The 16,005-nt window shown below is 35.2% G+C and overlaps 1 protein-coding gene and 1 long non-coding RNA gene across 30 annotated transcripts in view; one reads left to right on the top strand and one right to left on the bottom strand.

Moving 5' to 3' along the window:
- PTPRD (protein tyrosine phosphatase receptor type D) overlaps positions 1-16,005 on the bottom strand; it is a 1,176,387-nt gene that overhangs the window by 75,422 nt on the left and 1,084,960 nt on the right. For 14 of the 29 annotated variants that reach the window (XM_086870064.1, XM_086870061.1, XM_086870063.1 and 11 more), the window contains 3 exons: positions 14,877-15,086; positions 11,415-11,575; positions 5,450-5,562 (listed from right to left, as the gene is read on the bottom strand). In XM_086870064.1, the coding sequence (XP_086726190.1) occupies positions 5,450-5,562; positions 11,415-11,575; positions 14,877-15,086 (484 nt within the window). Of the gene's footprint in view, positions 1-5,449; positions 5,563-6,049; positions 6,065-11,414; positions 11,576-14,876; positions 15,087-16,005 lie in introns of all 29 variants that reach the window. The other 15 variants (XM_086870058.1, XM_086870054.1, XM_086870055.1 and 12 more) reach the window with 2 other exon arrangements.
- LOC147648444 (uncharacterized) lies at positions 769-7,941 on the top strand. The gene is made up of 3 exons (XR_015281217.1): positions 769-838; positions 1,044-1,157; positions 7,125-7,941. It is a non-coding gene; the product is annotated as an uncharacterized LOC147648444 (long non-coding RNA).

Below are 16,005 nucleotides of genomic sequence, written 5' to 3'. Positions count from 1 at the left end.
AGAAGTGCTTGCTGTTTGCATCAGAAGCTGTACCTCTCTTAGGTGCCTAAATCCTCCATCTGAGACATGCTCATATGAAGAGCTGTATGACAGCTCACTCTGAGGAAGCATTTTAGTCTGTTTCTGCCACGGAGACAAAACACAGTACCTCCTTCAGCATTGTCATGATTCTCATAAACAGATGCTGAGTGGATAAACTGCAGCACAAAGAAACTTCTGCTGTTTTGCAAAGCAGGTAACTAAATCCACACATCACTTTTCCAACCTCCTTTTTAATTTGCAGTCTTTTCCTCTGAACAGCCTCATGATTTTTCTGCTTTATCATGGAAATAAGTTTGTGAAAATTCCTTAGCAACTCAGGGAATAAGTGTTTAGTAAGCACTTATCTAATTAAAAAAAAAGTCTTTAACTTAGAGCTGTAATAACTCTATTTATTTTTCTTGTATTTCAAAGCATCTTATTTAGTTCATAAGATATAATGAGATAATTGTTTAATTGGCACCCAATTACAAAAATTACTTATAAGTGTGACACATTTTATAGTTAAATGAGGATTAAAAAATCAGTCACTTTTGAGGCATGACTCAATTTAGTTTTCTAGCTGATTGGCAGATTGAAGTCTGCCTGAGCCTTGGATCTCTCAGAATCCACTCAAACTCCTTTATTTCAGTTGATTTTCCTCTGCACAACTGCGCTGCGTTATTTGATGAAACCTTTTGTGAGGCTTAATTATTACCCCTTCTTTACCTTAACTCTCCCATGTGGCATAGAGACCTCTAAAATTTCTGCACCAGGTTAATTATTTTAATTCTGTGTTTCATAGGAAACTTGCAGAAAGGTAAGAATGTGATAGACTTTTATTCAGCTATTCCAGTTACGGAAGAATAACAGACTTAAAAATGAAATCCTACTGAGAGATTGGGTATTTTCATGTTTACTCAAAGAGAACTTGGCACTGCTGTGATCCACTCATTGGCATATGGGCTTATCTAACACATACACATTTTTGGATAACACACATGGACCTGGGATCTTGTTCTCAGATACAGAACTGTGGGCTCTTCCAAATGTCAAGGCAAAGTGTGAAATTTATCTATGGAGTTACTCCATACAGTGAGGAGGGAAGCCAGAAATAAATTTGATCCCTTTTGATCAAGGTAAGATACAAAAATCCTTAGGTTAGAGCTCTTTAGATCTCTTTAGACTACTGAAGAATTTAGACGATGAAAAGTGAAAGGAAAGCAAGAAATTTCCTGTGCTGGCCGTTTAGACTGTAAAATTTTATATTATCTTCATGCTGAATTGAAAATTTTATGACAAGTACAACATATTTGTGCTGAAATGATTCTCTAAATATCTCCAAAGACAAAATATTGCTTTCTCATATTTTGTGTCAAAAATGTACCTAATCACCTATATTGGAAGTAACTTAAAATTGTGGTTAGAAATTCAAATTTACTCCAAGGACTTAGTTTTTAAATTATTTTAATATCTGTATCTTTGTATAAGGTCTTTCCTTATACAAAATATATGATTGATAGCGTTTTTTGGAATGTGGCTGTTTAGAAATCCTTGAAAGTAGTAAAGCTTATGACAGTCCATAATTTTATAGGAGTGTCTCATTCACCTCTCCAAGGGAAAACTGCCAGCCCAGATATGCCAATGTAATTGAAATTTTTTTTCTTTAACACTTCTGTACATTATGGATTCATTTGAAAATGTTTTCCTCTCCCACTGGAAGCAGTTGGTCCTGGAAAGCTCCAAGCAAACTGTGGATGCTTTCATAATCTAAAGAAATAAATCATTAAAATAACAACTATGTGAAATCATCTACCTTGATGAACTCGTACTGAAAATAAAATTCACCGCTCAGTCCTTTGTTTTATTTGTAGGCGATGCTGAGAAATGCCTAATTTTATGAGGGCAACAGCAGATTTGTCAATAGAAGGAACCCAACACATAATCACATCAGCCCTACCTCCTTTCCTCAGCTGCCTCCTCTGCAGTACCCCCCTATCTAGTTCTGCTGCCTTGCAGAAAATAAACCCCAAACATTTGAAAGTGAAAGAACAAAGCTGGTATCCTGAATGTACAGCCTTTCTGTAGTTTCTCTATGTTCATCTATGTTCTCTGTTTCAACAGAAAAATTTATTGCATGTTATTTGATGGTTTGTTGCTGGTTGGGAGATGGATAAATATTCCAGTAGGATCTAAACACTTAAGTTAAATTTAGTCAGATTTTAATGACATGGAAGCGCTAATTGAAGTTAATGTGAGTTAAGTGAAATTCTGCTTTTACCAACAAAAGAACTGTACCTTAATTTCACTATGATTCTTTACATATTAAGAACATGTTAATTAGCAAGTGTAACAGAGTAAGACAAATCTACTGGGATAAGATTCTCCTCCTTGGTATTTACTTGTAAGTGGAATAGTATACAACAGACATATGTCTAGGAATCCTAAGTGGTACAATAGTAGGAAGAAGATCATCATTTGATATACGGTATTTTTAACAATAATGGTAATATTCCAATCTGTGAAAGGGATTATAGGAAAGGAGTTCCTAGTAGAAACATATCGCAGATGTTCTGCTCAAACAGCTTCACAGAAAACTGTAAACTTCACAAATAAATGATAGACCTGCAAGAAAAAGTACACCTTAAATCCTCTCCAGTTCTTTTCAGATCAATGAGGTGGAATTACAGTATCTACAAGTGTCACAAATTCTGCCATTTCTTAATAACTTTACCTTCTCAATGTAAATTAAGAATTAATTACAATAAATTAATTTTATATGTTAGCACTTGGCAGGAGGATTTTTTCCCTCATGTTTCATTTTAATTATGATGAATACTAAATAGATAGGCAAGATTATGCATGTAAATAAATAGAGCACAGTAAATTAGGCTTATGTATCTAATTATTATTCCATTATTTATTGGAAGAAGAAGGAAACATAGTGACAATTGATGAGGTAAAGGCTGAGGTAATTAATGCCTTCTTTGCCTAAATTTTTAACAGCAATATTAACTATTGTGTGTGTATCCAGCCCCCTGAGGTGGAAGACAAAGATTGGGAGCAGTCTGAAGTCCCCCCGATCCTGAAAAACTGGTCAGTGACCTGCTACACCACTTAGACCTGCACAGGTCTTCGGGAGTGTATGGGATACACCCAAGGGTAGCAAGGGAATTGACTAAAATACTCACTGAGCCTCCTTCCCTCATGCAGTCCTGCCTAACTGGGGATGTTCTAGTTGACTGGAGGTTTCCAAATAGGAACTCTATCAACAAGAAGGGCAGGAAGGAGGATCCAGGGAACTACAGGCCTCTCACTCTGGCCTTGATGCTGGGGAAGGTGATTGAGCAGATCACCCTGAAATCCTGGCTTTTATCAGCAACTGCGAGGCCAGCAGGAGCAGGGCAGGGACTGTCTCCCTGTACTTGGCACTGGAGAGGCCACAACTCAAATCCTGTGTCCAGTTCTGGACCCCTCACTCCAAAAAGGACACTGAGATGCCAGAGAAGGGCAGTGGAGCTAGGAAAGAGTCTGGACCATAAGTTCTATAAGGAGCAGCTGAGGGAGCTGGGGGTGTTTAGCCTGGAGAAGAGGAGGCTGAGAGGAGACCCTAGTGCTCTCCACAACTGCTTGAAAGAAGCCAGGTGGGGGCAGTCTCTTTTCCCAAGGTAACAAGTGATACAGAAAGAGGAAATGGCCTCAAGGTGAGCTGGGGAGGTTCAGGTTAGATATTAGGAAAAAAGTTCTGCATGATGGGAGGGTCATCAGGCTGCTTAGGAAATTTGTGGAATCACTGGCCCTGGAGTGCTAAGAAAACGTGTGTGTTGCACTTCAGGACATAGTTTATTGTCAAAAATAAGGTGCTTGGTAAATGTCTGGAGTTAATTCTTTTAGATATCTTTTCCAGACAAAACAATTCTGTGATTCTAGTAAGCCATTTAGTCTACTCATTATATAACTGTATATGAACATTACTTGGTTTTTAAGCTAGACTTTCAGAACAATATTTTTTCTTCTCATGTTTCAAAGATTTGTATGTATATTTCTTCCACTGTAAAATCCTTTTAAACTTTTACGGAAGTGCTGAGAAACAGATGAAAACTTCATCCAGAAACAATGAGCCTACACTAAAATTGTAGCCTCAGAAGGACATTGAATAAAAAATTTCAACTATTTAAGTTCCTAGGGTAGACAGGTCTCAGAGAATGTCAATAAGATTCCTACACTAAGATGAAATTAAATTATAAGATGTGCTTTTAAAAAACAACTGATTTGTCCCAGCTGCTTGGAACAGTGTACTGGAACAGACTGAAAAAGCAAGGCTGGGGCAAAACTCAAGCCTTCAAACTCTTCCCTTTCCACTTCTGCCATGTGCATGAAGTGTGGGTCTTTAGTCACATTCATTATTCTGTGTATACATCTTTCTGGAGCAACGTCTTCTCAACACAGTCACTGTTTAGAAGATCAGGAATGACATTTGCATGTTCACTTAACCATTTAATAGCATTTATCATGTCAACATCAGCAGCTAATCCTCAGCATCTCAAGCACTTTCCTGCTTTTATGAACTTGCATTCACTATCTTTTTCACTTAATGTAGTAAGTTTGACAAAAACATGAGGCTCATGAAGATTTAGCACCTAATTAGCATCAGACTCCATGCAAATATGTTGTAGTAGAAAGCAAGTCCACTGGGACATAACTTAATCATAACAAAGCAAATTTAAGTAAAAGTTGACTCCTGCAAAGGTGGTAAAAATACTATTTTAAGTATATCTCTCTTGTTGCTTCTTGACTATCAGATTAAACAGTTTTAAGAAAAAAACGAATAATGAAAAAATAATTTAATAAAGTGTTTGAGAGTGTGTTGCTTCTGACCTCAAAACTACTGACATATTAATATCCTCCATGACCATAATATACAGCCTTATCTTCAACAATAAGACCATGTATCTAGCTATGTATTTCTTGTCCATACTGTATATTTGCAGACCAGTGGAACTCACAATGATGTTAATATATTACCTGATAATGCAGTAGATAAAAGGGAAGCTTATTTACAAAGAAGTGTCCATAAAAATATAATTAATAAACAGAGGGATGTACATTTCCCAGTAATATTTTATAGCATTGTTAGGTTTAAGTTGGAATTTTTAGCACATAAAACACACCCATGCAACATATGCGATATGTGTCTTTGGGTTGTTTTTTAAAATTTTTTTTCAAGCAGGCTTTTTTTTTAATAAAGAAATGACACAATTATTTCCAAAGCTAACAAAGAAATATATTTTGCAGCAAAACCCCCAAAAACACTCCCCCAATCCCTTGATCAAAATAAGTATTTTCAAACAATCACCCTTTCATTTCTGAACTAGCATCAGCAATCAGGTTGTGATCACACAGGTCTCAGTGCGTTATTATTGTCTCTTACCCGGAGTTTGAAAGTTAAGGCGTCGCAGCTCCACTGGATCCGTGGGATGGTGAGAGGGCACCTCCTTGCTGTTGGGTATGCTGCTCTTTCTAGAATCAGATTCAGCCCTCTTCCTGCATGGGAAGATAGACATGTTAGCTTCGCAAAGGTGCCTGAATGTTTAGCGTTATACCATGAAGGCAAGATGTTTATTTCTGAAAAAAATATTTGATCCAATGCAAAGGTAATGTAATTATGCATGGCGGGTAAGGTACCTACAATTTGCAGTGGTAAAATGGTCAGAGAGAAAATAGTTGCATTTTGCCCTAAATTGATCTTCCAGAACACCCTTCGGGTCATCTTAATACTTTACTCTTATAACATTAAATGTATAAAAATTCACACAATTCTATTTTAAATGCTATCTAGCTATACCTTTACAAAAAAGCTGCAAATAATATAGCAAATCTTGCAGTTAGCCTCATATTGATAAATTACTGCCTACATTCACTTAAGACTGACAGATGCTTTGTCTTAGATGATTATCATGATGATTTTTTTTTCTCCTTTTATTTCTCCTTCTCTGTTTTAAATAAAGAGTGATTGTTTTTCACTTCTCACCTGTCAGGTTTACTGCTCCATTTTAATGCAGCAAGGAGGGAAGAAAAGGTGAAATGTTAGTTGACCAGCAGCACAGAGAATAAGCATGAAAATAGAAGATACAAGAAATTTTGATTTGCAGTAAAGATATGTAACTAAACCAAATTAAGAAATGACAGCTCATCAAAATATCCAATGCTTGGAAATCATAGAATTAATAGAGGACAAAAGGTCATGTCGAAAGTGAATCTTCTGTTGAAAAATACACCTCTTCTAAATACTATCTACCAAGAAATGAGACTTCAAATTTTAGCCGCTGAGATAATGGAGAATGGGTGTTTAATTTGAGCCATGGAAGTAATGTTAACATTACATTGAAAAATTACATCTCACTGAGATCCCTCTTACATTCTAGAGAGAAGAGAAATGAGAGGAGGGAAGAGAGGAAAAATTAAAATGGAGGGCAATCTAGAATGGGAAGGAGAGAAAGGGAGCAGAGGAAGAGAAAAGGAAGCGATGAACAAGGTTAAATATATGAGACACGTATGACTTGCACTAAATTTTAAAAAAATAATAAAAAGAAATTAAAATTTCTAAAACTATTTCACAACACCAGATAAACAGTAACAAGAAATTTTTAACAGTACCCTGGAAAGCAAGGTAACCATAAACCTTTTCCAGTGAAGTATTACACACTTTTTCAGATTTAGAATGAATGTAATGTACTAGAGGTCTACAGTGACCTGTATAGATCTGTAGTGATCTGCGATCTATAAAGTTGAGGTAAACAGGAAAAATAATTTATTTTCTCTCACCTATGTGTTCTATTATACACACACACACTATAACTACTGTGTTTATCTTTCTGTGTGTTGATTATAATAAACAAGGGTTCTACCAACATTTTAGTAACTTTTATTGTGCAATGACCAAATTACACACATTATGAGAAAGTCCTTAAAATTCATCACCATCACTTAAGATTTCCCATTTTTCTGTTTTGCATTTCTGTGCTTTTATTTTTGTTTATTGTTGTTTTTTTTTTTTAACATCTGTTTGGTTTTTTTTTCTCTTAGAAGCCTATTTCTCCTTACAGCTCAAGATTCAGCATGGGACCAGCAGCTCAAAGGAGGTGACTCTGCACCTCCACTCCATATTGGTGAGACCCCACCTGGAGTGCTGCATCAATTATTGGCGGTACAAAAAGGACCTGGATCTGTTGGAGTAAATCCAGAAAAGGGTCACAAAAATGATGAGGGGCATGGAGCAGAAAAGGCTGCGGGAGCTGGGACTGTTCAGCCTGGACAAGAGAAGGCTTTGGGAGACTTCATTGCAACCTTCTTATAAGGACTTCTAAGAAAGATGGGGACAGGCTTTTACTGTAGAGCTCATAATGACAGGACAAGGGGTAATGGTTTTAAAGTGAAAGAGGGTAGATTCCAACTATCCAGAAGGAAGAATTTTTTTATGATGAAGGCTATGAATTAATTAGATGCCCCAGAGACATGGTGGATGCCCTGTCCCTGGATACTTTCAAGGCCTGTGGATGGGGCTCTGAGAAATCTGACTTAGCTGAAAATGTTCCTGCTTATTGCTGGGGGTTGGACTTATAAAGGTCCCTTCCAACCCCAACTAATCTATGATGCTATGACTCAGAGTGCTGGAGTTACTATGTTCAAAAGATTTAAGTTTAGGCTACAGTCTCCTGAGTCAAATCAAAAAGCATTTATAAAAGCAAACACAAAGTCTGCTAAGATGGCTTTAACTTCTCTTCCTTAGAAATGGAAAGATCTAGAATGAGGAACTTTTGCTCTTTATCAGTGGAAAATGGAAATTAGGGAATTTGTAATTTCTCAGAAACTACAAGGAATAGCCACATAAATTAATTTGTAAAAAAAAAAAAAAAAAATAAACTCCAAAACCAAGAATGAGATAACAGGATGCTTCATGGGGACATTCACTCTTCTTTCTAGTTTGTCTGTTTCTAAGAAACACCACACAATTTCCAGAGCTCTTTAACATTCACTAAGTAAGTTCCTAATCAACCAGTCCTATGTAATTGAACATATATCAAACATATAAAATTTATGTAAACTGTGACTCAAGCAGACCTCCTAATGGCTAGGCATTTCCTCTAGGGAATACATCACCTATAAATCTAGGTTTGCTTTTGTTTGTGATTTTCGATACAAATCTTACTTTGCTGAATAAGATACCCTATCTTTGAACAAAGAAAATATTTATTTGCTTGTCAACAAGAAAATGGCCAAAAATCAAGTGAGATTTATCTAATTTACTTAGCTCTCTTGATCTGATTGTTTATGAAGTTTAATAGATGGAATGATCTGTCGTGAAATAGGTGTCCCCCTTTACTATGACTGCATGGTGGTTTTACTGCTGCAAGGACAGACAGCACTGAACTGGTTAATGGCCAAGTCAGTTCCATTTGCCAAGACACAGTCAACTGAATACGGGAACAAGTTGCCCAGAAAGGTCATTGAGTTTCCGTTCTTATCTGTACAGAGCCTGCCTGGATATCCCTCTGAGCAAACTGATGCAGGTGGCCATGCTCTGAACAGGGGTAGGATGAGGCACACTCCAGAGGTGTGGCCCTTTCATTCTGTGAACCCGTGACCTCTTCTGCCCACAATATATAGGTGGCCTCATCGATGTTTGGTATTATATCAATAGCATGTCCGATGACAAGAAAAGGTACTCTTCAGTATTATTCTCATCTATTACTATTACTTAAGCTGCAATGACCTTTTGGCTATATTCTAATGTATGATCCAAAAACCTGTCATGAAATATCTTTGCTTTCAGATTTTAAGAAAAGTAAATGCAGAGGCAATAACCTTTATACAACTTAACTTAAATAAAAAAGAGTTCAAACATGCATTCCTTGTCTTTGGCATGTTAAATATAGTTCAAACCAACCCAGACAAATTATCCATGCTATGTAATAATGTGTTTTAAAGAAGGGCAGGACTTCTCCCCATAAAATTTTTCTTTTGGAAACTGCAGTCATAATTCCTCTGTGATTGTAGTTAAAATGTATAAGTAGTATTGTAAATCATGAGCTTAGTGGTCCACATCTGTTCACAAAGGTTTCTATGGACAAAGGGAATTAAGCATAGTTGACCTTTACTTGAGTTAGTACTCTTTGCACTTCAGAAGACACAGTCATTTCTTGATTGTCCTCTTTGCACTGCACATCCTTTAATAAAATCCTCTTTCATTTTTTGCATGTATGTTCATAACTACACTGATGCCCTATACCTTAATTTTCTTTTCTCACTATCATACTTGTTGCATTTATACCCCAATATATCCTAGAAATATATTTGTAACATTTTCTGTATCCACAAAAATTACTTGACTGTTTTTTTAACATACTTCTCCCATCTAATTCCTGTAGCCACATTAAATCCTTTTAACTCAGAATTAAACTTCACTGTTTTCTCGAAGCAATATGTTAAATATCCCAACCATCTTGTCATTGCTCTTCTACAGTCAGCAAATCTATCAAAATTTAGCAATAAGCTTGCATTCAGGTTACATACTCTTGGAAAAAATATCCAATTATATACTATATTTTTACAGAAATAAAAGCTCACGGAGGACCACAGACTGCTAAAACTGCAGTCATAATTTCTCAGAGGTAATTTGCCAAATCAGTGCAGTTTAACAAATTAGAGTCAATAGCTGAAAATAGAAAAATAAATAAATACATATGGACAGTTGCCCAAACAGTTCGAGTACAAGTAGTAAATAACAGATGGAAAACATGTCCCCCATTCTCAGTGAATGACAATCTCTTCACACTACTGATAAGCAAATTTTACCTGCTCATATGTGGAAGTTTTTTTGGTTTTTTTTTTTTTGGAAATATATTAGAAGATTGTTACTTTGATTCAATAAATGTAATCAATAACTCCAGAAGCAGTTAACATCTACTTAATATAATATTGTTTGGATTTATTTTTTAGTATGGGAGATTTACTTTTAATACTTCAAAATAAACAGAAGAAAGGAGTATTTCACTTTTAGCACATCTCCAACGACCAGTTTTTGAAGTGATGGACAGAAAGGGAGATGCTAACTAACTTGATTTGTGGAAAGACTGTGCACGACAGAAAACGTTGAGCAGACATAGTTCAAAAGAGACAAATTTCTGCAGCGGTCTGCAAGCAGCAGACTGTGCGTTATGCCGCTATACGATTATCACTCTAAAACCATTCTATAAATATATATCTATTTGGGATCCAAAGGGGAAGTTAACTCTGGAATGGTTATTTACTGCTGAAGAGGGAATTCTTTCCAAAACCTGAAGAGAGTTCTCTTTATGAAAGTCAGAGGTATTTGACTGGAGATACTAATGGTGGCAAGAGCATACAGGCTCAGATTTAAATATTTAGATGCAGGTAATATCATTGTAGCCATTAGTTTTAGAAGACATACTTCATTTAATAAAATTATTTCAAGTATGCCCCCTCCCCAGAAATTGACAGCATCTCTGTAATGTAATATTCCTCAAATGCACTTAATCAACATATTTAAAAAAAATATTTCTTATTAAATTTAAATTTAAGACAATTTAATAAATTTATTATACTTAAATTTACTAGTAATGAAACATAAACATTAAAAAAACTTCTTGAGTTTCATTCTTTGGTTTTGATTTAGTATCTTGACCTGTGTCAACTCATTTACACCTACGGCTACTATGTATAAAGTACAGCATCACACACAGTTTTCACTGAGTAACTTCTTTGTGTAATAGCAAAACTAAATCTGTGTCATAGACAGTGAAAGAAGAATGAGTAAAATTTGATCTCATTGAAAGATTAGTAGAAAACAGCTATTTGATGTCTCTTTAATCTCTCAGATCAGAGCTTCAAATTCATATAGAAACATTGCCAAATTGAGGCCAACTGTCAAAAGTTAAAATTCAAATTACTTGAGTGAAGATGAAAATCACATTTAACAACAAGCTGAATGTAACCCCTAATGTATTACTATTATACATCTATAAACAAGTTTTAAAAAGTCAAATGTGCAGATTCCATACATATTTATGTGCAAGCACATATTCGCTTTCTTCGCATACAAATGTATCTTTGCATACAAATGTATGCAAAGTGGAAAAAACATTTAAATGCAGTAGTGTTAATACAGCAGTCATCAGCAGAAAAATGTACTCACATACCTGTAATTACTGAAAATTTCAGTCAAAAATTTCTGCAGCATTCTGGAAGCCATTAATAAATTTCAAAATATCCCAAAGCAATGACAGTTAGTATTTTAGCACAAAAATACAGTGTGTGCCTGTGTTATGTAAGTGACCAATATAGAGGGGAAATGATAAATGAAAAGGTAAACCTACCTTTTATAAAGAAGTATAGCAATAACAATGCAGATGATAAAGACCACTGCAAGAACTGGTCCAACAACCCAAATCAAACCTTCTTCCTCATCTGTAATTGGCTGGGGATCAAGATCCATTGACACAACAGGATCTGAATATGGGCTTGTTGCATACATGGTCTGTTGAAATAAAAATAATTCTTATTTAATCACGAAGCAATGCATTAAAATGTTAACTACACCACATCTAAAATAAATGTATAGAAGGGTATGATGCAAAGAATGCAGCAAACTGCAAATGCTATTCTTCTTGAAGACAATATATAAACTTGCAAATTGAAGAGCGTTTATCATCATCATTATTTTGTGTTCCACATATTAGCAATGGCCTGCAGACAAATCATGTACCCAAGTCCTTACAGAACACTTTACAACTTAAGCAGAGAATGAGAAATTTAATAGAACATTGAGAATTATAGCCCACCGGTTACCAATTTTTAGGTTTTATTTTAGTTTCATACCAGCTTAACACTTTCTGCCTGCACAATATGAAAGGGCACTTTTGACAAAACAAGACTGCTGTAGATAAAAATAAAGGGGACAAAATGTAGGAATTTCCTTGCAACAATAGTACTGTGCATTTTGCTCAGTCAAAAACTGTCAGACAGAATATACCTACACAAGGTGGAGACAACTCAAATTTAACACTGAAAAATGGGAGAATTCATTGTGGAATATGAAAAGAAGCTAAACATTCAGCCTTTCATAAGGGTGAAACTAGAATACTGAATCAACTGAGGTTATTGAAAATCTTCGCTTTACTAGATGGTGTAAAGCCAGCTGGCCTAGGATGAAACCCATGATAAGAGAACTTTTTTTTTTATTCTTGTCTGACCTGAGATTTTTGATCTCTGTCTGAATTAAAACTACAGACTGAGGCTAGCCTCAGTAGAGGCTGAAGAGCCAGCCTTTTAAAACTGTATCATTTTAAGAATTCTGTGTTATAGTAAAGTCAAGTGGAAAGTTGATTGTACATATTTCTTGCCTGCGCTAGTGTGTCTTCATCAGTGCTAAACCAAGATTTAATTAATTAATTTAATTAATTAATTTTAATTTTTATTAAAATTTTAATATATTTTTTAAATTTAATCAATTAAAAATTGATTAAAAACTTGAGTATTGGACCAGAAACGTCAGCTAAAACAGAATAAGACAACCAGGAGATTAACTTCCATTTATGTTTGCACTGTATTCTGAAAGATGCCCTAAACAGGGACAAGTCTTATCAAAAGAGACATGTCTTTTTACACTTAATTTTGTCTTGTTTTGGGCTCTGGGCTACAACAATCTACTACTACTGTCTGGGTTTGGGACAGGATTGGCATTGGCAAAGCTGAGGCACTTCCTGAGTGTTACTGACCTAGCAGCTATGCCAACAATCTCCAGTTATATTATGGCATTTTACTACACCTGGCACCTGGTACCAAAACCTCCCTATGTTTTAAGTCTATGATCACTGTCTAGAAGCTGGGGAGTCTTTGTCTTCCATTCCTGAACAACCCTAATAGACTAAATTTTTTTTTTTCCCCCTCAGGTTTAGTAGTCTCAAGATATAAAAAAAAAGGTTCATTGCTACATGAAGAAACTTTTTGTATTTCACCTCTTGCTTTGGAGTGAGCAGCAAAACTGCCTGGGAAAAGATACACAGGGATATTGAAGTCAACAGTATAAACACTTTCTACCTTTTCTTCAATAAATAGGATTTCACTTTTAATTTTAAACCATCCTGTATTAATGACTAATTTAAACTCATTTATTATTTTACAAATTTATCTTATTTTTTCCTTCCTCTTGCTGACATCCTTAACATATTTATAGATTTTAATCATAGCTCTCCAGCTCCCATTTTACTAAGTTAAACAAATTCAGACCTTCCCATGACCTCTTTTAATTCAAGTTCTCTATTCTACCAATCAAGAGAGAAATTTTGTACTCTCTGAACAAGAAGCCTTATGTAAAATGTAACATCTGAATATCAAGAAAAAACATCACTTGCAAGTTATAGCTCATACATCAGTAGAATCTGTAGTCCTAGAAGAAAATCAGCTGGAGAGCTGATACACTGGAGCACTGAAAGTCACTGAAAGCTGAATCTCAACCACCCTTAAAAAATTCTTCACAGTCTGTGACAACCTCATGCTACTCAATCACATAAATGTTTCAGATGGCATGTTGAACCACGTCTTATCCACAGCCCAAGTTCAGTAATGTCTTTTGAAGTCTTTCAAGAGTAGAACTCTATACACATTTTGCCATATGTGTCAGTTTACCAACCTATTTCTTCCTGCTTTTTCATACTGAATTCTAACAGAGCAATAAATTTAGGTCATTTCTACCTTAATTAATATAAAAAACACAAGAAACTGCACTTCATATTGAGAAGATCCATTTTAGTACAGGTAATTTATGACATAAAGATTTATGGCAACATAACTTTGTAGTTAAAAGCTGTCTGCCTTGTCCAATCTGAATCTTTCTGATGCAACACCTTCAGAATTATCTGTCTATGAAGCCCACATCAAAAAGTGAAAAGAGAACTTTTGATTTATGTTAGAGCTTCCAGGAGGCAGTTACTTTATTTTCAAATGAAGCTATGTATCAAAAAGTATTCAAAGTGGAACTACATCCTCATTGCAGGCACATTCATTGACACCAAGAAAGCAATTGCAGTGTCATACACTGCAAGCATTTGACTAGAATTCAGAACATTGGTGTTGGAGTTTCAAGTGATTGAACCTGCAAATGTATCTGTCACGTTTAGTTACCAATTAGAAATGTACTGTATTACACATTGTATGTTAAAATGCTAATGTGTATTCAACCTTTCAAGAGTTATATATCTGTCTTTTGTTTTTTTCTTTTTTAATACATTACTTGCATTAGGTTAATTCACGCATAAAGGGATGTAACTACAAAATGAATTATGTACAGAGAAATGAGAGCTCATTATTTAGTTCACCTCAGGAATTTTCCCTGTTACTGAATTATTTTCTAACTTTCTAAAAATTTACTGATGAAGTTGTTATGGAATGATTGTAACTAAAGAGGGTAGCTGTACATGTCTCTAGTTCAATGGATCTTTCCAAGGACCCTGTATATCCCATACCATTATTCATTGGTAGCATCAAAAGACAGCAATTACACATAGAGAAAGATGCTGCTGTAAAGTTCATGTCTCAGAAGCTGTGTCCATGGTCAAAAATAATACAAATGTAATTTTCAAAGGTTCACAACACAGCTAATAAAAGGTGACTCTTAGGTATCAGTTATACACTGAAGTAACACACAAAGATGCAAAAGAACAGAACAGTTCAAGGAATTAGTGGGCACTGAGTTGAATTAAAAACTCACTTTAAAGATGCTCTGACATAAAACATTAAAAAAAACAGCTTTAGAGATTGAAAAACATTAACTAACTTACAGATTCTGAGTGCTCCATTACAGCCAACACAAAGAAGACGTATTCTTGACCACTCTGCAGTTGCTTATTCTCAAATCCACCATAATGCTTCTTATCCCCCAATGTGAATTCCGTAGGAAGAACTTCAAAGTGAGCTGCAATATATGGCTTTAATTCAACTTCCCTCCCAAGGCGAATGCTTCTGCGTTTCCTAGCTATCTCCTTAAGCAGCTTTAGAATGAAGGGAGGGAAAAGAAAGGGGGAGAGAGAGAGAGAAAGAGAGAGCAAGCATGAACAGAAAGATAACTGTAAACAATTTTAATGTAACTTATTGACAATGTAATGAGAAAATTTAATGCATGACCAGGAACTACAATAAACAATTTATCCACATTTCGTGGGACATTTCAGTATCACTAAAACAATTCTTGCATAATCTTCCAATTTCTTGTCGTTCTTGTTAGGATACAAAAAGACAATTGCAGTACCCAGACTACAAACACAAAACAATTTTTAGATACTGTTGTGTCTAGGAAGAGGTGGGGAAAGGATAAGAAAACAATATACTTTCTCTGAGGACATATACACATAACACATTCCATATTGTCTATTTATTTATCTGATTATCTATCTGATTATCTATCTGATTATCTATCTATCTATCTATCTATCTATCTATCTATCTATCTATCTATCTATCTCAGTCATAGAACAGAATCATAAAACCACTTATGTTGGAAAGGACCCTTAAGACTGATTCCAGCCATTAATCTAACATTGCCATGTTCACCACTAAACCATGCCCCTAATTGCCAAAACTACACATCTTTTTAAATACCTCCAGGAGTGGTATTCTTCTGACAAACAGGCCTAAATTTACATCACTACATTTGTGACAAGATTAGATGCTAGGCTCAAACTTGGAAAACATATACTAACTAGTAAAGGAACTTAAGCTCAGCTAGTATAATCTATTGATGAATTACTTACTTAATCAGAAAAATGCTTCTTCAATACCTTTTTTTTTTTTTTGCTTTAGATATACTAGCATTTCACAAAAATTAGTCTAATTTGATTACAAGGAATCAAAACTTTTCCTGTGTGATAAATGATGACTTCTAAGACCTCTTCATGGTTCCCCTTGTCTTTT

Source organism: Cyanistes caeruleus, chromosome Z, assembly GCF_971803275.1.
Source record: "Cyanistes caeruleus chromosome Z, bCyaCae1.hap1.1, whole genome shotgun sequence".
In the NCBI taxonomy this organism is placed as follows: Eukaryota; Metazoa; Chordata; class Aves; order Passeriformes; family Paridae; genus Cyanistes; species Cyanistes caeruleus.
This window is presented reverse-complemented; position numbering and strand designations above follow the sequence as displayed.